At 45.5% G+C, this 24,874-nt stretch overlaps 1 protein-coding gene across 2 annotated transcripts; it reads left to right on the top strand.

Annotated features, from left to right (window-relative positions):
* The first annotated feature begins 9,691 nt into the window (after nucleotides 1–9,691).
* On the top strand, nucleotides 9,692–24,382 carry ZNF641 (zinc finger protein 641). Of its 2 annotated transcripts, none has more exons than XM_079774993.1 (6): nucleotides 9,692–9,817; nucleotides 12,408–12,616; nucleotides 13,221–13,312; nucleotides 14,312–14,441; nucleotides 15,133–15,246; nucleotides 16,099–24,382. In XM_079774993.1, the coding sequence occupies exons 2-6, from the start codon at nucleotides 12,433–12,435 to the stop codon at nucleotides 16,851–16,853; spliced, it is 1,275 nt and encodes a 424-aa protein (XP_079631119.1). In that variant the 5' UTR covers nucleotides 9,692–9,817; nucleotides 12,408–12,432; the 3' UTR covers nucleotides 16,854–24,382. The 2 variants fall into 2 exon arrangements, with proteins under 2 accessions (XP_079631119.1, XP_079631120.1); XM_079774994.1 differs by lacking the exon at nucleotides 9,692–9,817 and adding an exon at nucleotides 10,476–10,493.
* The last annotated feature ends 492 nt before the right edge of the window (nucleotides 24,383–24,874 follow it).

The raw sequence follows: 24,874 nt of genomic DNA, 5'->3' as shown, positions 1-24,874 counted from the left end.
GTCTGTCACATAATAAGCATGAGATAAATACCTGTTTACTAAAAAATAAATTTATTAAAAACAGTCATATGGTTTTTATTATTTGGCTTTTCTTTTAAAATATATTTTTATTAATTTCAGAGAGGAAGGGAAAGGGAGAGAGAGTTAAAAACATCAGTGATGATAATCATTGGTTGGCTGCTTCCTGCACGCTCCCTATTGGGGATTGAAGGTGCAATCTAGGCATGTGCCCTTGACTGGAATTGAACCTGGGATCCTTCAGTCTGCAGGCCGGCACTCTATCCACTTAGCCAAACAGGCTAGGTAATTATTTGACTTTTAATAATAAATCGTATTAGTAGGTGTTCTGGTGTTGAAGAATTTTTGCATTCCTGAAATCACCCTACTTAGAGTAGTAAAAACAGAATTAACTTTCATCAGTATTTAACTGCAGAATTTCCTATTTATGTTCATAAGTGAGATAGTATGATTTTTTTTTTCTTGCACTCATCTGGTCTTTTCTTTTTAACAGCCTTAATGACATGTTTCACACGTCACAGTGTTCACCTATTCAGTCCAATGCCATGGTCTCTAGCACATTCACAGAGTGTGCAAACATCACCACAACCCAATCCCAAAACATTTTCATCACCCCCATTCGTATGGGCGGTAACACTCCAACCCCTCCCCCTAGACAATCACTAATCTATCTTTTGCCCATTTCAGACACCTGATCTTGGCATTAATAGTATGCTTTCTTTCACCTTGTATTTCCTTAAAATATTTTCATTAAAAAGGGATTTTCTTGAAGGCTTTATAAAACTCATCTATAAAGTTTTGAGGACTTCTTATCTTTTGTTGTTGTAGAGGGAAAATTTTGATTGCCAACTTAATTCCTTTAATGATTAGTGGTATATTTGGGTTTGATATTTGTTCATGAATCAATTTTAGTAATTTGTAATTTTTGCCCATTATTCATATAATGTATTAAACGTCATTGATTTTTCTTTCTATGTCTATTTCTTTCACCAGGTGAGGGAATTTTTCTGTTATTATTTTTTCAAATAGGTTTTCAATTTCTTGCTCCATCTTTTATCCTTCTGGCACCCTCATTATGCAAATGTTGGTATGCTTGAGGTTGCCCCAGAGACTCCTTACACTATCTTCATATTTTTACATTCTTTTTCCTTTTTGCTGTTCTGATTGGGTGTTTTTTGCTTCTTTATATTCCAAACTAGAGGCCCAGTGCATGAAATTTATGCACGGGGCGGGGGGTCCCTCAGCCCGACCTGTACCCTCTCCAATCCGAGAGCCCTCAGGGCATGTCCTGCTGACCTTAGGCCCGCTCCCTGTGGTTCTCTGCTCTCTGCGGGGCTTGCCTGCTCCACACCATAGCGATGGGCAAGCAAGCCCTGCTGGGTGCTGCCTGCAGCTGGGCTTGTCTGCTCCCGGGTCGCCGCGGCAACAGCCAAGCAGGCCCTGCTGTCTGCTGTCAAGCTGCGCCGCTGCACCCACCCCCGGGCCCACCCTGAGGTTGCCTGTCCAGCCCTGCCTGGCTCCCTGGGCCCCACAGCAGCTGCGGCCGCTGGGGTCTGGCCCTGCCTCCCTCTTTGGCCCTTGAAGCAGCCTCAGCGGCTGCTGACCGGGCTCTCCCCCAGTGCAGGAGCATGGAGGCGGGTCCGGGGGCGGGCGTCGCCCCAACCCTCGAACGCTGATGGGGGCGGGTCTGGGCCAATCCGGCCGTTGAGAGGCCACCCCGAGTCCCGCCCCCCAGCCTCCCGCCAGCCCAATCGTGGGCGTAGCGGAGTGATGCTTATTTGCATATTACTCTATTATTAGATAGGATTCTTGATTTGATTCTCGGCATCCTCTACTCTACTGTTGATTCCTTGTAAATTATTCTTTATTTCATTAGTATATCCTTCATTTCTGATTGGTTCTTTTTTATGTTGTTGATGTTCCCACTAAATTCCTTGAAATACTCAGTAAGTCCTTGTAAAGTTTGTCAAATTAATTTAAAACCAAATGAGTATATGCTCCAGTTTATTCTAATTAATGCGATTTTTCATTTTACAACTGCACCAGGGGGCCAGAATGTTGGGGAACATCTTAGAAATCTGTCTACCATAGCCCTATATTAGGAAAATAATCTTAAACTGATGTGGAAAACAATTTGAGTCCATATTATTCCAGCCATTATATGCTATAGGCATTTGTAATCTCAGAAGAACTTTTAACCCAGCTTCTAACTCTTTTTGCCACTTTCTGGGTATTAGATGGTGCCAGGTATTTGTCTACAATGATTCAACAATCTGGTCTACTTAAAATAGAAATTAAGAGTTAGAAATAATAGAAGTAAACATTATATTTTCTATAACTTATAAATAAACAGCTAAATTAAGAAACTCTACTATGTCAATGAGAAGTCTGCTTAGAGTAAGTTTTTGTACTATTTGTTAAAATGACAGTTTGGCATTACACCACATTGAAGCTGTCTTAGTGTAACATAATATTTCACAAGTGACCCAGTCTTAATGCCATGGCTAAAACTCTCAATTCCCCTTCTCTGGCAATATGTCAGCCCTTCACCCCAGCTACTTCCCTTATCAGGCTCTCACACGCCTGGGTTACAATATACATACACCCAACTGCCAGAGGCCCCAGATACCTGCGCCCAGGGGTGGCCTCTTCTTAGGCCTGCAGAATTATTTGAAACACCCAATCCCCAGGAAGCCGGTGGAACCTAGCTAACTCCATTCTAGCTGACTGCATTCTGTTTGCCACACATAAGCACCTCCTGTAGGTCCAGCTTACTGTTACCCTGTCCTTGGGTGCAACCCCCTTGTGGCCCCGCATGACAGCTTTCTCTGGTTTGCAGCTGTAAGTAACAAAGAGTTCTGCCTTTCATCTATCTGCCTTTGAGTTGGGTCTCACCATCAAAAAAATCTTAAAATCTTATAAAACATCTAGTCTTAACCTGATTACAACACCGGTTGTTACTAACTGACAGCTCCCTACATCCGTCCACTATTTGCACTGACTACAGATTATTTCTGCCAAGTAATGTCCATTACCAACTTCTTGCCTTTGAATAGTGCTTCACAAGTTTCACACCGTAGGTCTACATTTTCACTTAATTTAATTCTCACAACAGCTTTTCGGGAAAAGAAGAATGACATTAATACCAATTTGATAGATGAGGTTAAGGCTCTAATATGTCACCCAGAAGCACAGCCAGAACTAAAAAACCAACTCTTTTATTTTAGTTCTTAGTTTAGTGCTATTTAATTTAGCAGTCTTTTTTGTTTTGTTAATCCTCACCAGAGGATATTATTTTCTACTGATTTTTAAGAGAGAGTGGAAGGGAGGGAGCAGGAAAAGAGAGAGGAGAGAGATCAATGTCAGAGAGACACATGGATTGGTTGCCTCCTGCACTCACCCCGACCAGGGCCAGGGATCGAACCCGAAACCCAGGTACATGGGAATCGAGTCTGGTCCAGGAGCGGAGGCTCTAACTTCTGAGCCACACTGAGTCTTTTAAATTAAAAATGTCCTACTTAAAGAGCACACAAGAAACTGTTACTATCTTGTAAGGACACTTCTTCCCTCCCCCTCAATATCAAGGACAGGAGGATTTAAAGGTAAGCCACAGAACTTGTTAAGCCTTGCTACCACCACCCCCCATCGTCAAGCAGGATTTCAGGGGCCCTCAGAGCTCTGGCAATTTTGGAAAGATAGCCCCTCTAGCCTAACTCAGTCCACAATAGGATTGAAGAAGATCCACAGAGCTCAGGACACTTCTGGTGAAGTCATCATCCTACCACACACACCTCATCTTACTCAAGCCCAACCAACCTTTATACCTCACCTCACAAGTGACTAAGAGATGTCTCAAGAAGGGGACTATAATTAGAACTGATTACCCACCTCTCGCCGAGAGTACTAATTCCAGCATGCCCTATATCTCTGCTTATAACTCGCACCACAGGGATCCTTTGCCTCCAGATCTTCACCATGAAGATTCTTGCCCTAGTATAGTCCCTACATTGCCTAATTTGAATCAAACTCTAACCCCCAAAGCAGCCTCTAACTCCTTCCACTGAGAACTCTGGAATTTAGGGTTGGTCATTAACAAAATCCCTTGCTATAGACTGAATGTTTGTGTCTCTCCCCACCCAATATTCATATGTTGAAACCTAACCCTCAATGTGATGGTATTTGGAGGTGGGCCTTCAGGAAGTGATTATATCTTGAAGGCAAAGTCCTCATGAATGGGATTAGTGCCCTCATAAAAGAGATTCCAGAGAGTTCCCTCACCCCTTCCACCATGTGAGGACACAGTGAGAAGACACTGAATCTGACAGCGCTTTGACCTTAGACTTCTCAGCCTCCAGAAATGTGAGAATTAAATGTTCGTTGTTCATAAGACACTCAGTCTACGGTCAGTCATTACAGCAGCCCGAACAAACAAAGACACTCCTATATTCTTCAACCTCTTTGATAGGTGTTTCTTTCACCTCCATTATCTAACTGAAACCTGGCTACCCCTTGAGGACCAAAGCACACTTCCCTTGCAGTCCTCTCTAGGGGTGGCTATTTTTTCTTCTACAAATTATATAACAATGCTTTGCAAACATTAAACTGCAACCCATTAGTGTGTAGTATAAATAGAATACTTATAAAATAAAGTAATAAAATAGAAAACATTAGTATATGCTGCATGTAGTTAAGGTGCATATTGTTTCATGAAAGTTTTGTTTCAATTATATAAGTGATTGCTTTCAAATAAATATTCATATTCAGATAAATATCTATATGAAAATCACTGCTTTACACCACCTAAGGTTAGAAGTAGAGGAAGTGTTCTCTTCGCTGCCTCAAGTACCAGTTCCCTCCTTCCTCCCTAAATAATGCTCTGCTACTTTGAAGCACATGCCATCAAACCATTGCACACACTGCCTTTCCTTATTATTATCACCTGCCATCCTCCTGGTCATTCTCCTTCTTTCATTAAAGACTCCCTCAACAGGATTGCTCTTTCACTCTCCACAGTCCCACCTTCATTCCTGGTGACTTCAATACCTATGTGGACAATTTATCTTATGCCCTGGGTTAAATTGCACAAGTATGATTATTAAAATACTGAAATATTTTCACAGACCCTGGTGCCTCCAGGAACCCACACCAGCACTTTATTTTTTTATTTTTTAAAAAAATATATTTTATTGATTTTTTACAGAGAGGAAGGGAGAGAGATAGTTAGAAACATCGATGAGAGAGAAACATCGATCAGCTGCCTCCTGCACACCCGCCACTGGGGATGTGCCCGCAACCAAGGCACATGCCCTTGACCGGAATCGAACCCGGGACCCTTCAGTCCACAGGCCGATGCTCTATCCACTGAGCCAAACCAGTTTTGGCCCACACCAGCACTTTAACCTACATTCATTTTGATGTATTCATGTCCATGCCATTATCAGTAGTTAAATACTTTGAGTATTATCCCACCTAACTCCCTAGCCTCTCAGCTCCTTGACTTTCTCTTACCTTAAATGATCTTTTTCCATCACTGCAGAAACTCACTCTCACGGTCATTACCAACAACTGCAACCCCTCCCTATCTCCAGTTCAAGCACCCCACTCTGCCACCTACATCTTCAGCTCACTCCATTCCAATAGTCTGTCTACCTCATTGAGACTCAGGAATACATTTACCTTTCATCCCATCTTGGCACTGTCCATTATCCTAAAGTCCTCTTTTCAACCATTATCCAGCTTCAGTTCCTAGGTGTTATCATTTATTGAATTCTTACTATGCATTAAATTGTTTATTTACATCATCTTATTTACTTTGAAAACAACCTGACAAAGTAGGTATAGTGATATCCATTTTGTTGATTAAGAAACACACACACACACACACACACACACACACACACACACACACACATCTGCCCAAGATTATAGAAATAATAAGTAGAGTTTCTACAATTTTAAATGGCTGAACCACTATTTCCTTAACCTTAAACTAGGGATAAAGATAATTTAACTCATTGAGTTTTGAAGATCACATGTACACAAAAGCACTTTGTACATTGTAAAGTGTTCTACAAATGTTAGTTACAATTATTAACTACTGACTAGAGAGGCCCTGACCCTTTCTCTCCACAGGAGTCCTAACCTGAAACTTCCCTCAGCCTTCCTCTTTCCTTCATAGTCATGGACATAGAGGAAGCAAACATTTCCACTGCTCTGTGGATAGAAAATTCATCTCTGATGTCAAGCTTCAAAACTTTGAATGGAAGAAAAGCAGTGTCATGAATGGTGGTTAGGTCCTAATTAGTAATTGAAGGTATGGTTTCATTATGGAGAAACAGGCTTTTATAAGCCAAGCTGATAATTCATTACACAAATTGGTGAACACTTTCTTATTCAAACCACATCAGAACAGGAGTTCCGAAATGAAGGAGCCAAGACTGACAGGCAAGAGACTCAATCTCTTAGGGTTTTTTGAAGTCCTATAGAGAACTTGGAACCTTAAGTGTCTGGGGCTCTTCCTGAGCCCCAGGAAGAACATTGTTGTGTTCCATGGAACTCTGTATTCCATGTGCTAGAATCTGGCCATTGACCAGTTCATCCCATTCTGTTGTTCGGAACTCTATCCACAGGGCAGCCAAGGACCAAGAATGGTATAATTAGACCCATCAGGTATATCACATCCTTATAGTAATAAATATAGTGACTCCCTATTACTTGACATGGCAAATAAAAATCCTTGACCCACTATTCTAATCTTTCTGTCAATGTCCCCATTTCATTTTTTCCTATACTCTAGACATCCCCACAATTCTGTTCTTCATCCCATAGCATGCCACACAGCATGTCCATTTCTCCCTTCTGATTCTAGCCAAGATGCTCTTCCTACATTTTGCCTTCAAAGCTGATCTTGCCGAAACCGGTTTGGCTCAGTGGATAGAGCGTCGGTCTGCGGACTAAAGGGTCCCGGGTTCGATTCCGGTCAGGGGCATGTGCATTGGTTGCGGGCGCATCCCCGGTGGGGGTGTGCAGGAGGCAGCTGGTCGATGTTTCTCTCTCATCGATGTTTCCGGCTCTCTGTCCCTCTTCCTTCCTCTCTGTGAAAAATCAATAAAATATATTAAAAATTAAAAAAGCTGATCTTGAAACAATTCCACCAGAAAGTCTTAAAAAGATGGAATCATCTGCCTACTACTCAGTGCATATTTAATTACTCCACCTTATAACATTACTAGTATGTAGGAGTTTGGGCTTGTCCGTATATTACTGTGAAAGGTTAAGATACCACTCTGGTGACTAGTGCACCAGATTATAAGTCTAAGGCCAGGCCCAATTCCCAATTTTGCCTTTTGGCTCACTTAATGCCCCTGAACCCATGCTGAGATAATATCTACACCTCACAGTTTCTTGATTAACAGCTGAAGAGATGACACATTGAAAGCATAATATAAAGGTATTTCACACACACACACACACACACACCCGCCCCAGTGATGTTTAAGACAAGGTTCTGGCATAAAGTAGATATTTATTAAATATTAATGACTCATTATGGTGCCATTAGGCCAAAGCTTATTTTTCTCAGTTTTGTTTGTTTTGGATACAATCTCACATCAATTTATTTCCCAAAGAAGAGGAGAGGAGAGTCTATGCTGTTTCTCATATATATCTACCTGCCAGCTCTCCCCAAATATTCCTTTTAGGTAAAGTCAGATTTAGGTACTTGGTTATGTTCAATTTAATATTGTGTGGCAGAGGCAATGCTAAGTGTTCATCAAACCCCATTTCCTTTTCTACTAGGCACACACGCTTCACTTCCCAGCCACCCCTGCAGTTAGGCTGGGCCATGTGACCACACACCTGAACTCTGGCTAAGGGAACAGGGTGAAAACATGTACACCATTTCCAGGGCTGGCCCCTGATAGCTCAGGCACAGCTCTCCTCTCTTATCTGAGGCCTATAGATGGGACGATTCCAAGGCAACAGGGGATGTGGAGCCACAACATAGAAGCAGCCTGAAGTAGACACCCCACCCACCGGCCCCACTACACACTGTGACTTGTATGAAACAGGCATTTATTGTGTTAAGCCACAGAGATCTGGTATTGTTAGCCTACCCCAGTTGTTGGCAAACCGCGGCTCCCGAGCCACATGCAGCTCTTTGGCCCCTTGAGTGTGGCTCTTCCACAAAATACCACGTGCGGGCGCGCAGGTACAGTGCGATTGAAACTTTGTGGCCCATGCGCAGAAGTCGGTTTTCGGCCTGGGCGAGTCTATTTTGAAGAAGTGGCGTTAGAACACTCAAGGGGCCGAAGAGCCACATGTGGCTTGCGAGCCGCGGTTTGCCGACCACTGGCCTACCCTATTGTTAGTAATACACCTCGTATTTCTCACCAGTGCTAACATCAATGAAAAGAACCCCTGGACTTAGTTCCAGGACCTGAGATACAAATCTTGGTTCTACCACTCCCTTCCCCCCACCCCATATCCTAGAATCTGCTCTCTACCCATTCCCAAGTGCATGTCTAGTACATTCTCCTCCTCCTCATTATGGAGCCCTCCCCACTTTTCTGCCTCAAGACTTCTGTGAGGTCTTCTCTGACCTCTCTCCCATACATGTTCACTCCTTTGCTCCCAGTGCGAAGTATATTCCTCCATTTTAGCATCCGTTACATTTTATTGCAAATATTTCTTGACTGAGTCCTTAAATCCACAGACAGTTCCTTTAGGATCTCGGACTCCCACATTTAGTTACAGTGCCTGGCACATAGGAAAAAAAAAAAATATATATATATATATATATATATATATATATATATATATATATATATGTTAAAGGAATGCTTGTCACCTGCGACCTTGAGTGAGTCACGTATTTTTGAAGTCTGTAAGATTTTACAGAGTTGTTGTGATGAGGAATAATGAATGTAATTTATAGATTATAAAGAAGATTCTAATGGTAATGTGTTTATTATGTTTGTAGGCCTTTCTCAGCTTTCCCAGCCAAATTCACCTTAATGCTTTGAAGTAGCTCTAATGAAAGTTAATGCAAGCCACATATATAAAATTTAAACATGTTAGTAACCACATGAAAAAGTTAAAAGTACATAAAATTCATTTGAATAAGTTGTAACCCAATTATGCCCAAAATACTGCGTATTAGCTATTTTACGTTTTGTTAATGAAGTCCCGCACAACAAGAGCTCAGCAGCCACCTGCGGCTCGCGGCTCCTGCAAATCGGACAATGCAGCGGCAAGGCCGGTGGTCCCAGTGCAGTCACCCGGGCCGTCCCCGTTGGGAACGAGTGCCTCCTCCCCGGTGCTCCCTCTAGCCCGCCGTTCCCGCCGCTCCCGCTGTCCCGCCCCCGAGAAGGTAAGCTCCGCGGGGAGTTCCAGGCTGGCGGGCACCGAACCGGCCGTAATTAATGAACCGTGAGCGAGGAAGCCCGCGGGAGGGCCCGGGCCGGGCCGGGAAATGGTCAGACGGGGAGCGGCCGGCGGCCACGGCAGCCGGGACCGGGACGCTGGGGCCCGCGTCGCCCCCGGGGTGGCGACCTCCGGCGGCGGGAGCCGACGTCTGGGCCCCGCGGCCCGCCCCCCGCACCCCCCGCGCCGCCGCCGCCGCCGCCGCCGCCGCCGAGCCCCGGAAGCGGGCGGGATTTCCTGTGCCCGCCCCGCCGCGCCCGCCGGGCCGTCTCCGCCTGGCGCTGGCTCCGCGGCTGCAGCTCCGGCGCGGCGCGGGGCGGAGGGAGGGGCGGGCGGGGCCTGGAGGAGGCACCGGGCCGCGGGCCAGGCCGACCGGGTGAGTGGGGGCGGGCGGGCGGCAGTCGCGAGTGGAGGGAGGACGCCTGGCTCCCCGGGGCCCGCGGCGGGTGGGGGCCGGTCACCCGTGGGGGCGGGGAGGAGAATCGCCGCGGCCTCCGGGTCGCTGCCTTCCCCGGGGTCGGCCCCCCCTGACATTTTTGCCCGCCCGCCCGCCGCCCAGTGTCCCGCGTCCCCGGCGTCGCTGTCAGCCCCGCGGGTTCCCGCCGCTGTCACTCGCGCGCAGGTTGCCCGCGGCCCCTTTCTCGTCCCTCGCTCCTGCCCCAGTTCTCGGGAAACCTGTTTTCTGACCTCCCTTCCCCGGCTCCCGCTCGGCCAGCCTCGGATCCTCTGAAATGTGACCCCCTCCAGGGCACTGTGACAGGAAGGAGGGAGGGAGCAACCCTCCTCCCGAGCGGCGCCCATCGGGCCCGCGCCCGCCCGGGGCGGGGGCCTGGCTGCCCGGCTGAGCGCCGCCCGTCCCTGTGCCCTTGGGCTACTCGTGTCAATACCGTGGTCCTTTCTCTGTCCTGCCGCACTGGCTGCAAAAACTAACTTCGGCAGGTGCCTGCCGCGGCCTCCTCCCTCCGCCCCGCCCCCCCCCCCCCCCCCCCCCCAGATATGTGAGAAAAAAGAGGAAATGGGCCTGGGGTCGTCCTGGGACCAGGAGAAGCCAGGTTAGGGCTGGCACCTTAACTGACAGGTGCTTGCTCTGAGAGAGCAAACATCTTGGGAGATGCAGTCTGAGGACAGGTGCCTCCGCCCTCCCTCCTGTGCAGAGATTTCTTGCCAGCACTTGGCCGGTTTTGTCAGTGGTCTGGGGAGGCTCACCGCTGGCCCATGGGCTCTGCGGGAGAGGCCTCCTATCAGGGCTCTCCGCTGCTGGGGAGATGGAGAAATAGGTTGGAGACAGGTGTCCAGATACTTAGCTCGAGGTCAAGTCCTGAGGGAGGGTTTGTGAAGGGAGCTAGAGAACACGGAAGACCTCCGGTGAAGAGGATGAATTGGTGCCTTCTGTGTATATTAAAAGTGAAGCGAATACAGGGGCCAGAATTCAGAGGAGAAAACGAAAATGGAAGTTTCTCTTTCTTGCTTTATTGGGAATTTTCCTTTCTTATGAGATGTCTCTGACAAGGAAGCCTAAACTGGGAATCAGTCCAGGATGCTCCCGTGAGGCCCTGGGGCGTCAGGACTTCTGAGATTTAAGGGGAATTTGTTCTCTTTCTGTGCATTGGGCTTAGGGTTCCCACCTACCTCTTTTGTCAAAGAGAAATGGCAAGAAAATAAACAACTTGATATCTGTCATTACCCATCCTGGGATCTTGGGTTCTTGCAAATGTTGTTGGGTAGATAGGAGTGAGCCAGAGTAGTTACCAAAGCTCTGCCAAGGAGAAAGGGACTCTGTGAAGTGTCATAGACTGTTTCTGTGCCATAAGACAGCAAGGCCTGTACCACAACACAAGGGGGACCTGTCCTGCTTTTAAGATGTCCAGAGAAGAGGAGAGCCCACACACCCAGTCCTGCGCACTGCTGGATTATTATGAAGAATTTTTAAAAACCTAAACCTCTTCTCTTGCCATCAAAAGAAGAGATCTGGCCCTGGCCGGTGTGGCTCAGTTAGTTGGAGCATCGTCTTGTACACCGATCGATGGTTCTCTCGCACATGATTGATGTTTCTCTCGCATATGGATGTCTCTCTCTCTCTCTCTCTCTCTCTCTCCCCCCCCCTCCCTCCCTCTCCCCTCCCTCCTTCCCTCCTTCCTCTCTCCTTCCTGCCTCTCTTTCTAAAGTCAATAAGCATGTCCTTGGGTGAGGATCTTAAAACACAAACACACACACACACACACACACACACACACACACACACACGCACGCACACACACGCACACACACAAAGAAGAGATCCGTATAGAAATTGAAAACGTTTCTCTTTATTCATTGGTAGTATCATTCATTAGCCTTTCTTAACCAACACAAAACTATGTCCATGTTTTTAACTTTTCCCCATGGCCATATTTCCTGTTTTCTTCACTTTTTGTTTTTTTCCCTGTTAGAAACAAAAGTGTTTTTGACACAAATACATGCTTTGGCTGGGACTTTTACCTATAGTAATAATCCATTCTAAACTAATCAATGTGAATGGAATTTGTGGCAGAAAATCTTATAAGTGATTATATCCATTTTTGTTGGGTGCAAGTCTGTGTGCATTCCTTCCTGCATGTTTCCAGATTGTTTACTTTACTGTCTTTTCAGTGGTTGGAATTAACGGATAGCTTTTGAATTTCCAGGATTGTTCCTTTATTTTTCTTCAATGAAGTTCTTGTAGCCTTCAGGGATATTCTGTTTCTATCACAAGGTTCCCCAAATAGCCATTAATGAGTTTGCTCTGTGCCACCTGTTCATTTCTTAGTTCCTGCAAGAAGCTTGGCTCAGGCTCAGTTGATTGGACTAAATCAAGCTTTTAAAGTCCATCTTCCATCAAGCTCTTATCATCCAGTTTCATCTTTTATCCCTTTGCTGTCTCCCTAACTCCCTTAGGAATATCAACCCTTTCCATTTTCATGGGAACTGTTGATATGAATTTGTTCCAGGTCACAATTTGGGTTCGCAGCAAAAATGCTTTCAGAACAGACAGCAGCCCTAGGGACAGGATGGGAGTCGATGAATGTCCAGCTGGATGGAGCAGAGCCCCAGGTGGAAAGGGGAAGCCAAGAGGAGGGGCCGTGGAGAATGGCACCAGGGCCCCTGGAACACCTGTGCTGTGACCTTGAAGAAGAGCCACAGTCCCTTCAGGAAAAGGGTGAGCGTCTGGAGGATGTGTGTGGGGGGAGCACAGTGCAGAGTAGTCTCCTAATCTCTCTGTTCAGAGAGTAGAGTTAAAAATCCCCAATTGCCTTGAACTGAACAGCATAATCAATATCACAGCTAGTTCATTCTTCCTTGGCCCTGGTCACAGGAATATAAGGAGCTCCTGTATTCTGCAAGCCACACAATAGGGTTTTCCCCACTTCTTATATAACCACTCCCTCCACCTGCTGCAAGTGCATCTTAGTGGTACCAAATGTGGGAGACTAAGGAAGTGACAGCAACACTGATTGCTATTGGAGAACACACCCCGTAAGATACACTTTACCAGATGAAAATTAAATTTAAATAATATAAATTCATACCATAGCCAGTTTAGTAGAGATGGTCGACAGGAAAGATCTACTGAAAGCCACTCAATACTCTTACTGAACATTTTGAGTGAAGGTCTCTTCTACTATATTTCTGCATTTGAGTCTTACCAATGGGCATAGATATAGAAAAACCGTGACCCTTAAGCCCCGCTAAAATGGGGCCTCGGCTCTTATTGGGAAAGGATGAATGGTACACCTCTAATGGTTCCTTTCTCCCCTCACCAGCTCAGTCGGCTCCCTGGGTTCCTGCCGTTCCCCAGGAGGGGAGCACCGGAGACTGGGAGATGGCAGCTGCACTTCTTGCAGCCGGATCACAGGTGGGCTGTGTGCTGCCTTGGGCCTCTCCCAGGGGTCTCATTACTGCGGCGGCCTTTCTGTAAGCCTTACCATCCTCCCACTGAATTGTTATGTCACATGATCACGAATAGTATGTTCATCTTATAAGTGAATAGATTCTATCCCTTTCCAAGAGGCTCAAAATATCCTTTAAAAATGAATGAAGATATAACAAGAAGAGGAGAATTCCTAGAAGTCAGGTGTGTTGTTGTTTTTATTAGATGGCTGTGCTATCCACAGGGAGATTTTAAGAACAATTCATTAATATTCTTTAAGAGATAAATTTGTGAAGATTAGGAAAAGAGAACCTGAAGGAAGCTTGGAAGAGCATAAAGTAGACAAGATTGGGTGGATGATGGGGCATTTATGGAAAAGGGCAGGAAGAGACTAAGGCACGTGTGTAAGGCCATAATGCTAGTAAATGGCAGAGCTAGGAGTTATTTGGCTCCAGAATCCGGACTCTTAAACACCATACTATGCTGCCTCAGATGATAAAGATATGACATGGTGGTGGGTGTGGGGGTGAATGTTTTATCTATATCATTAAAAAAAATTTTTTTCTTTATTGATTAAGGTATTACATATGTGTCCTTATCGTATCTATATCATTTTGTGCTGATAGAAAAGGAACGGTCAAGTGGAGGAAGGAGAGCAGAAAACAGTTTTTTTCAATGGAAATAATAAGAAGAGACTGGGCAGACACATATAGTTAACAGAGAGAGCAGTGATTTTCTGGTGTCTCCGACTTTTAGTCCCATTTGGGAGACTCCTCTAGAGACACTAACCTCACTTACTGACCATTACCTTTACCCCTCTCCTCATTTCCCCTTCACCCATGGGCCTACCCAGGGGCCTCTCTGGGTAATTATTTTTCCAGATCTTCTCTTGCCCTCTTTCTTCTATTACCCCATCTTTTTATATTGGGATCACATTTTCCTTAAGGAACAGCTGGTGACAGATGATGCTACATTTTGTTTCAGGGCCTGGTAACCATCAAGGATGTGTCACTGTGCTTCTCTCAGGAGGAGTGGCGGAGCCTGGACCCTTCTCAGACAGACTTCTATGGAGAATATGTCATGCAAGAAAACTGTGGGATAGTGGTCTCTCTAAGTAAGCATGATCTTCCCCAGCCACTAAAAGACTGCACTCTGGGAGGATGAGCCCTGTGCTCTAGCACTGTTGGATAGTGTCTGTCAAGGGTTCTTTCCTTGTCAGGGGATCTGTCTATCCTTGTCAGGGGATCTGTCTATCCTTGTCAGGGGAGCTGTCTGTCCTTCCACCAGAAAAAGAGCACTAGGACTAATTCAAGGAGAATGGAAGTGAGGGTCATTTTTAAAGACAGCGGCAAAATAATGCTGACCCATGGAGAAGAGGCCTTTAGGCTCTTCTCCGTTGGGAATTTGCAGGTTTTTACAAAACAGAGAGCAGGACATCTACGAGATAGAAAGAAGTCCTTGGAAACTCAGAAACCATCTAGGGAAAGAGGGGAGTTGGGGAGGGGGAGGGATGGAGAGATAGCTGTGTTAGAGCTAAATAAAGGAAGTTGTGACCAGAAAGGACACTTGGGTTGGAAATATTTGAAATGTAAGTGGAAGAGAACACATGCACTGGGGAATAATGTGTGATTTTCTGGGGAAAACAGAAGAGCAATTTAAAAAAATGGGAGGGGATGAGGAGGGTGAAGCTTGTATCTGGCCTTTTATCTAGAGTTCTAAAGAATAATATAGGAAACAGCTTTTCTCAGAAATATAGAATTACCATTGTACTAATTGGCATCCCTGTTTTCCTTTCCCATGGGCAGGATTTCCAATTCCTAAGCTGGACATGCTTTCTCAACTAGAAGGAGGGGAAGAACAATGGGTCCCTGACCCACAGGACTTAGAGGAGAGGGACATCCTGAGGGTAACATATACAGGTAAGAGCCTAGAGTGGGCTTTCAGGCCCAGCCTTCATCCCTCTTGGAATGTGATCATTCCATGTCCCTCTAATCCTTCCTCTGCCTTGGAGAGCTGGAGAATCGAAAGGTTTAGAGGTCTTTTTCTTCAAAAGCAAGACAGTATAGCAGAACGGTTTTGGAAGGCAGGTTTCTGGAGCTAAACTTGGTGGATTTGAATTCAGGACCTTAGAAAAGTGATTAACCTCTCTTTGGGTTCCTCACGTGTAAGTTATTGTGAGACTTAAATATGTTGACATCGTAGAACAATACCACCAGGTACATAAAAAGCACTCAATAAACATTAGTTGCTGCCATGACTGTTGGTGTTGTTGCTGTTCAACTTCCCTCCTATTACAGAAAGGGCTTCCACGGCGTCTCTGGTATTGCTGACAGGTGGCCAGCCAGCCCGTGATGACTGCAGCACATTCCTTAATTCTCTATTTATGCTTAGGCAGGAAGATGGTAATTAATAGTAAAGATCAGTGGTAAATAAGTAATCACAATAGCACAGACCATTTACTAAGTGGTTACTATGTGCAGGTACTGTGCTATCTATCTTATAATTATTTACATCTTACAGAAGAAATGAAGGCTAACAGAAATTAAGTAAGAAAGCTGAGATTCAAAATTAGGTAGTCTGTCTCCTAAGCCTAGGCTTCTAACTTCTACACCTCCTGCACTGTCTTGTACAACATTAAAATCTGTTCTCTCAGTCCTTGTTGGGTGAGGGTTAGGCCCTAACAGACATCATACAACCTCACCTGTGACTTGGGTCCTGAGGTCCTCTCTGGTGACTCCCATCATGGGGTTGGTATTTTCCCTTCTCCACAGGAGATGGAAGTGAGCAGGAGGGGGATACCCCTGAACTAGAAGCAGAACCTCCCAGAATGTTATCCAGTGTATCTGAAGATACTGTTCTCTGGAACCCGGAGCAGGAGGAGAGCTGGGATTCCATGCCCAGAAGCTCCAGAGGAATGCTCCTGGGCCCACCTTTTCTTCAGGAAGATAGCTTCTCAAATCTTCTGTGTAGCACAGAGATGGATTCCCTGTTAAGACCACACACATGCCCCCAATGTGGGAAACAGTTTGTGTGGGGCTCCCACCTTGCCAGGCATCAGCAAACTCACACTGGGGAGAGGCCCTATAGCTGCCTTAAGTGTGAAAAGAGCTTTGGGCGAAGACATCACCTGATCCGGCACCAGAAAACCCACATGCATGACAAGCCCAGCAGGTGCTCTGAGTGTGGCAAGAATTTCCGATGCAGCTCCCATCTGGCCAGCCACCAGAGAATGCATGCGGAAGGCAAATCCTGCAAAGGCCAAGAAGCTGGAGAGAGCCCTGGGGCTAGGAAACGGCAGCACACCCCACCGGTGCCCAAGTGCCACGTGTGCACTGAGTGTGGGAAGAGCTTTGGCCGACGGCACCACCTGGTGAGACACTGGCTGACCCATACTGGGGAGAAGCCCTTCCAGTGCCCTCGCTGTGAGAAGAGCTTTGGCCGTAAACATCACCTGGACAGGCACCTGCTGACCCATCAGGGACAGAGTCCCAGGAGCAGCTGGGACAGAGGGACATCTGTCTTCTGATTTCTGTTTTTGCTGTAGCTGTGGTCACATCTATCAGCTGGTGCTGCCAGGCGTCTCTGCCAGAGCTGCCCCTCTCTTGCCCCCGATGGCCAGAATCATGAGGCCTGGCCTCATCCCTAGAAAGATGAGGGTTCAGCATGGGCCAGAGCATTTTTCACCACTTCTGTGAGATACCACATGAAATAGAGTTCTTTGGGCAAAACTTTTGGGAAACAATGCTTACTACATGGGCTGATATTCAGCCGAGTCCATTCTCAAGGGTACAGTGGTACCAGCGTTTATGGCTGAGGTCCATTCTGACTGATTGGAGCCTATGCCATACCAGTTGTTAAATATTTTTAGTATCACCACTGTATACTGTAACTCTTATATTCTCTTTACATTACACATGAGAGAAAGACCATGTTGGCATATTAAAGGCTCTGAAAATGGATGTAGTAAAGCAAATTTTAAGCCTCTTAATGCAGCGTTTCCTAAATGTATTTGACCTCAGTATTCTTTCTATCTCACATCCCACAGAACTGGTGACTCCATGAAACACTCTGATGACACTGGGTTAGAGTAATGAGGAAACAGAAAAGAGCCCCCCTTTTTATCCAAGTGAAAGCTGAAGGGCAGATCTCATTCCTGTGTGGGTCCATCATCTTCACCCCAATCATCCAAATATACATCCACACCTCTCAACCCCACCTGATGGAAAATAGAAATAATAACCTTTTCACCCATTATTCCTACTCCTTTATCCTGCACATATGTATATCCAGTTGAGAGATCATACTACCATGCTAAGAGATGGACCGTATACTCCTAAGTAACCCAGACTCACACAGAAGAAAAAACTTCATCTCCTTGGACAGTCCCCCTCTTCTCTTGACTGTGTCTTTATGTGTCAATGTGTATCTGTATGCAGGGTCTTTGAAGAGAGCATGCAAAGTACAAACTGTAAAAGCTAGATTTTCTAGGGGCTGTGTTCTGGTGATGAGGGTAGTGGGAATTTTATGGGGTTTTTGTTTTGTTTCAAGATAGGAAGTAAGCTCATCTATTACAGGAGCCCTAGTGGAAAGGATTATGTGATGGGTAATGTTGTGGAAGTTGAGGTATAAAGACTTCTTGAATGTCACTGAGATCAAGACAACTGGATATTCTATGTCCGAATCTCGGGGCCACAGATTCTTTTTGCTTGGGTGGAGAGAGAAAGAAACATCCTCGGTGAGGTGAGCTCTTTCTTGTGGGTTTCAAGCAAGATGCATATAGAAGCTTTATGCTGAGTGAGGGTTTTTTGTTTTTGTTGTGTGGTGTGTTTTCTTGTCTTGTTTTAAGTGCTGAGAAATTAGGGCAGGAATCACAGTGCTTACAGGTTGTTTCATTACTCTTGTGTGACCTTGATTGCCTCATCAAGGGGGCAGAGTTATTCTTGAGGATCTTATTCTCTCTGAAACAGAACTTATAGGGGAAATGGCTGTGGTTTAATTTTGCAGCTGATGCAGGGTAATGAACTTCCCAGTTGGTATTCCTCACAATTCTGGGAAAGTGTCCATGCTAAGACTCTTAACTCCAGGACTTGCATAATATTCTAGCATCTGTTAGTTGATGAGTTGGTCATTGTTTCTCTTTATTGATGATGTGTTAATACCAGAGTTACAATTTAAAAACTACCTTGTATGTAAGAGCAGTTTGGGGTTAGGGAGGGAGAAGAGTGGAGAGGAGCAGAGAGGATGAAAGTCAGTATTTTTCTCTTTAATGCTTAGATTCTGGTTTTTCCTTAACAGACTTATTTTTCAACCACAATTGGTGGAATTAACCAGAGAGGTAATAAAGGGAGCTGCAACAGTCTAGTTTCATGACTGTCCCATTTGCTAAGGGAAAATGGGGTGAATCACAGCTCCTCAGAGCCCTGGACCCAGATGGACCTGAAAATAAGGTCATTTTTCTGAATGGACTTCTTAGAGTGGATATGACTTGATCAATCCAGTCCCTGCCTTCTGCTGCTCAGAGCAGTCTTCCTTCTTTGCCTGGAATGCACTTCTCTTGCTTGTATTCATATGACTAGAGCAAAATGGCCAGTCCTTTGTAAGGCAGCCTTGTTCTAGGTTCTCATAGACAGGAGTGTTCTAGGATCAGTATTAGGAGAAGCCCCAAGGAATAGGAAAGTATTGCCTTCCAGTAGTGAAACTGGACTATGCCATTTCTTCTACCTTCCCACTCTGCCTCATTCATTCATGCAAATCAGCTCTATTAAGCAGTGGTTCAGAACCTGTTTTGGATCACAGACTCTTTTGAAGATCTGATAAAAACCAGGAACTCCTTTTTGAAAAAATATACATTAGCAATTCACTCAGTTTTTCATATACATTTAGCCTACCCATGGAATCACTTAAACTGGGGTCAAAGAAAGGTCATTATATATTTATGTCAAGAATACAAGGCAGTGGTCACTAAATATTTTAAGGAATAAGATACCAGAGGCAGTAGGATATAAGAATAGTCTGGTCTATAATGACTAGAAGGGTATTGCTTACAATCTACTCTTTTTCTTTTTTTTTAAAGATACGGTATGCTAACAAATCCAGCTCCTCACAAACCTTGTTTTAAAGACTTGTAGGAGGTGACTCTCCATACTATCAGATCACACTCCTAATAATTAGATGTTAACCTCCAGCCTTTAATCTGTTTTAGTATTTGTCAGGCTAGAAAGTGAAGCCCCTAAAGTGTAGGTGCAGTGATAGCACCCAACTGAAAGGCACCATGGAGTTAAGGGCCTTGTGCAGAAGGGGCCTCCCTTTAGGTCATTTCTGGTGTACCACTCTCTTCTCTACCTCGGTCCAACACCACTTCCTTTGGACAAAAAATAAAATAAGCAACAGCCATCATATGGGCAAGTAGATTTGAATGATTTTTCCCACAGGGAATCAGCCTCAAACTACTCCCATCTTCCAACTGCCTCTGCCACATGTCCACCCTAACTGCTTTAAATAAAAAATGCCTCTGTGTTCTCTCTGGGCAAAATGTAAAATAGAGAAGTACCATATAAGAAAGCTGTCACCTTTTCCCCTCTGTGGTACCTCTATTTAGGGTGCAGGTATCTTCCCCTTTGCATCCCATCAAAGTATCTCTGTAAAGAATCCCTTACACAGGAGAATGTGACCCAAAGTGTTAGCTTTACCCAGATCTGTTTACATTTTAAGTGTTCTGATAGCTGGTAGTGGAAGTGGAAGGAAAATCTTTTCCCCTGTTAAAATGATGTTATGCCTTTAGGGAACTGAAGAGGTGATATAATTTGGGACAAAATCATTCCCTTTCCAGCACTCGTGCAATCAAACTGCTGTTATCTATTTATATCAAGGACAGGGTGAGCCCTGACGCAGAACCATAGGTACCAGAAGATAGATTCTTTCCATCTCTGGATGAGAGTGGGTGGGATTGGGCAATAACAGAAAAGTAAAATCTATTCTCTTAGACCCCTTAGAGATTCTGACCTGGCAAAATTTCTTTCTTTTCCCTGGAATGCTCTAATAGGCCTCGGCTCTCAAAATGTGTGATCTTTGGTCCAGCAGCATCAACATCGCCTGGCAGCTTGTTTTAGAAATGCAAATTCTCAGGCTCCACCCCAAACACACTGAATCAGAAACTAGGAGTGGGATAATACAGGGAAGCCCAGCAATTAGTCTTTTAGCCTATCTTCCTGGATCTCTGAGGTATGCTAATGTTTAAGAACCTCTGGCTCAGAGATTCAAATTCCATTTCAATCAGTGGTATTGCACCCTCTTCAATGTTGTCAGATTGATTTTCTGCAACCTCTCCAAGCTAGTTGTTTTTCAGTTCTGTTCCTCTTGAGTTCCAAGGCCTTCCTTCACTCTTTAATCAATGAAAGGACTGGGTCAGTCACCAATTTCAGAAACTGGTGGGGCAACTACCAAGTTGCTGTGATTGATTGGGGCTGGAGCTTCTAAAGTGGACACTGAGGATTTGTGGGTCCAAAAATCTGAAAGGACAAAAGGAACAGACACACCAAAGAGGGGAAATCCAATGTAAAGCTGAGAAACTGACAACCAAGGAAATGATCCTCCTTTGCTAGTTATCTGGTCCTTTTCTGGGCCTAATAGTTGCCCTGGAGGCAGACTAGGTGAGCATTCAGCACAGAGGTAGGGAGTAAAGCCAACTGTCCCAAGCCCTTAAGAATCCAAGTTTTCCAACTTCAGAATGCGTTGGAGTTGGAGAACACTAAGGTGCTATGCAAGGAATTTCTAACCAGGATTTGGTCTACTGTATGGGCAAGGGCAGCAGGAGCATCAGGGAGCCCCCAGGACACAAGAGGGAACCAGGCTCATTTAGTAAGATGTGACTCAAGGGAGATTTGAACCCAGACTCTACTAGGTAGAGATTGTAACCCATTAAGCCATGGCACCTATGTCAAAAATGCATTCTCCTGCCCTGGCCAGTGTGGCTCAGTTGGTTGGGCATAGGAAGGCAGCCAGTTGGATTCCCAGTCAGGGCACATGCCTGGGTTGTAAGCTCGATCCATACAGGGGATCGTGCAGGAGGCAGTTGATTGCTGTTATGCTCTCACATCAATGTTTCTCTCCCTCTCCCTTTCTCTCAAAATCAGTTAAAAAATATTTAAAAATTGTCTATTTAAAAACACACAACATTCTCCTACTTTGAAGATTCTGTCCAACTCAGGCTTCAGGAAGGGATTGTTACTTCCTCCAGCTCCTCTCCTAGGCCTCCTCATGAGGACAGGCTGAAATGAAAGTTGCAAACCTGCCACCCCTATGGAGATCTCCAAGGCCAAAAGGTTAGAATGAACCTACCTCTCTTTGGGGGAGGTGATCAGTCCCTCTCCCCTAAGGCAGAAAAAGCTTGGCTACTGCTTTCTTCAGCTCCAGACCTCAGGCTCTTTCTCTTCTTGTCACCACTTCCATATTCCCAATAAAAGGAGCTCTTCCCCTACTCTTTTTTAAAGGACATGTTTTATTTATTTATTTATTTATTTATTTATTTATTTATTTATTTATTTATAAAATTTATTTTAGAGAGAGGGAGAAACATAGATGTGAGAGTGAAACATCGGCTGCTGCCACACACCTTGACCTGGGACCGAACCCACAACCTGGGTATGTTCCCTGCCTGGCAGGGAATCAAACCTACAACCTTTTGGTATATGGGACAACAGTCCAATCAACTGAGCCATACTGGCCAGGGCAGCTTCCTACACTCTTAACTCCCACTTCTCTTTTTCAGATTGATTAGTTTGGTTTGGTATTTTCTTTTGTTTTGTCTGGGAAATACACCTTCCTGAGGGTGTTTGTTCTTCCCAGTCCCTGTCTTCCTTCCATCATAGTTCCTCTCTCTTGTCCAATTTCTTTTCTGTCAGCCTTAACCCTACTAAGCAGGGTCCATTAGGTCCTCGGGTTACGTCGGAGATCCGTTCCTAGGCGCGCGACGTAGGCGATTTTCGCCGTAAGTCGGAACCCACCTACATAAGCATCCATGTCACTCACATGGAGCACATACACAGCAGTAATGAAGTGAAACAGCAAAAAAATTTAAAAGATAACAATTCCTGACCTTTACTTGTGGTAAATAAATAATAAAAAGCATAAAGCACAGATGTACATACGTTGAAATGACGAAACTTTATTTATTTATTTATAAATAAATGGGAGATGGCAACGTAACCATGAAACGACGTACATCGAGTCCGACGTAACCCGAGGACTGCCTGTGCTTCCCACTTTCTTTTCTCAAATTCTTGGCTTGGCTATAGCAGCTCAGCTACCATCTCACCACTCTACCTCTCTCTCTCTCTCTCTCTCTCTCTCTCATATCCGGACTTGGCCAAAGTTGCTGGTACTGTCAAATCCAGGCCCTTTACTCCATTCCCTACAGGCTCTTCTCCCCTTGATGTAACTTACAAAGTGGCTTTCTACTTTTCACCATTTTGATTTATCCAGTCCCTTCCTATCTCTTGTGGCTCCTGAGAAGTAGTTCCAATTCTACGAGCCATCTTTTGAGTTCTTCGCTACATGCTAGGCCCTGGCTGTTCCAGGCCTGGGAGATGGTGGTCACGGACCTGCACTCAGCACGTTCCCCAGCGGAGCCCTCCCCTGCCACCCCTTTCCCGCCGTGCCTCATGACACTGTGCGCCAAGGTGCTCTTTTCCAGGAAGCATTGTGGGATATGCCTACTTGCCGTCCAGTCCAATTGCTCCGTGCCTGCCAGATTTCTAGCAATTGTCTGACTTAATTTCCTCAGATGGACTGTGCACCTCCCACAGATGACTCAGCGGAGGACCTTCGTCTGTATCCTTAGGGATCTATCATACACTCTTTATATTCCCTGTCATTGAATAAAGAATATATTGACTCAGTCACTGATTTCCTCTGTTGGGTCCTCTCCTCTACTCTCCCCCCATTCTCAGCAATTCAGTCCTGATTAAAAAACAACACAAAAACTGCAACAGAGTAGGGACCTGAGACAGCTCAGGGAGATCCCAGGGGAAGTAGGGCAGCCATGTGTGAGCCCCCTCACTGTCCTTCCTGAAACGTAAACCCTCAAGGCGTCACAATATAGGCCTCTCTGCCTCCCTCCTGAAGTCCCGGCTCCCAGATGTCACTCCCCAGTCAGTTGGGGATTCAACTCATCCCTTCAACTCATCCCGGAGGCTGAGGTAGCAGAGCATAGAGCTGGGCCAGGCTTAGGGGAAGGCCAGGTCAGGTGAGTGAGGGCCTAGGGCGCAAATTTAAGGAAGCCCTTGGTCTCAGGGTTATTCAAGTGCTAAGTCTCCTCTTGGGAGACCCTTAGAGTGCTGAGCCCTTAAAACTTAGACAGCTGAGTCTGGAACCAGCTGGTGGTGGTGACTGCAAAATGATCCCCTAGGCCAGTGGTCGGCAAACTCATTAGTCAACAGAGCCAAATATCAACAGTACAACGATTGAAATTTCTTTTGAGAGCCAAATTTTTTAAACTTAAACTTCTTCTAACACCACTTCTTCAAAATAGACTCGCCCAGGCCGTGGTATTTTGTGGAAGAGCCTCACTCAAGGGGCCAAAGGGCTGCATGTGGCTCGCGAGCCGCAGTTTGCCGACCACGGCCCTAGGCAAATTCACAATATTTGGTGATTTGGGGGGAGCCAGAGGAGATGCACACAGATGGGGTTAGGCACGAACTGGATCCACCAGATGCATTCACTTTTGAGGGTGAAGAGGTCGGGCATCTGGCAGGTTATGAAGAACGTAGAGTAAGAAACAGTGTGGGGAAAAGATGGGAAGTTGACAGGGAGAAACCACCTTTGACCCACTGACATGGCCTTCCAGCTCTGGAGCTTCACTGGGGCAGGGAGAGGGAACCGCTTGGCAGGCCTTGGCACAACCCAAAGGCTTTGCTCTTCCTACATGGGAGTTGCCTTGAAGAGCTTCAAGCCTCCTGTTTGGGGGGCTGCTTCCCCTCTGCAGCTTTCCCAACACCAGCCAGACTGTTTTGTTGCCTGCCTCCGTGCGTCATATTTTCCTATTTTCTTGCAGTTCACTTTCACTCCTCCTTCATTTCTAGTTTCTGTGTCTCCTCTACAAGTCACTTGGAGTAAAACTTTTGAATAGTCTGGTCTTTCCCCTAATTAAAAGGGGGAGGAGGGAAGGACTTGATAAAAGGGGGAGGAGAAACAGCTGTGATTGTTCATGGAGGTGCCTGTTCTCTTAGCCAGCTTCAGTGGACTGCTGAAGGCCTGACTTCCTTCTTCCTCTCAGATCACTGCCTTTCCCAGGCTCATCCAAGGCCTCACACTGACACCTCCCTCCCCTCAGTCTTCAGGTCCTCTCTTCCAAGTCCTTTCCTGACATGGTGCCCCTATATTAATTTCCAAAACAACCTATCTTCCTGTCCTTGCTAGGCACTTAGATTTTGGCTGGAATAATCTCCAGCCCAACCACACAGCTGTGCCATGTTAGAGTTCCCCAGAGGAGGAGAAAGAACACGCGAACTCTATTGCTTTGAGAACACTTTCAAATGGAAATGTTCTGAA

This window comes from Cnephaeus nilssonii (genome assembly GCF_951640355.1).
Source record: "Cnephaeus nilssonii genome assembly, chromosome: 6".
NCBI lineage: Eukaryota > Metazoa > Chordata > Mammalia > Chiroptera > Vespertilionidae > Cnephaeus > Cnephaeus nilssonii.
Note: the sequence above shows the minus strand (reverse complement) of the source record. Positions and strands in the feature narration are given on the sequence as shown.

Bases quoted from the DNA above. Each gene is read 5' to 3' on its own strand.
- ZNF641 (XM_079774993.1), top strand. From the start codon at position 12,433: ATGCTTTCAGAACAGACAGCAGCCCTAGGGACAGGATGGGAGTCGATG. The intron at 12,617-13,220 runs GTGAGCGTCTGG...TCCCCTCACCAG, and splicing joins ACAGTCCCTTCAGGAAAAGG to CTCAGTCGGCTCCCTGGGTT. The intron at 15,247-16,098 runs GTAAGAGCCTAG...CCTTCTCCACAG, and splicing joins CCTGAGGGTAACATATACAG to GAGATGGAAGTGAGCAGGAG.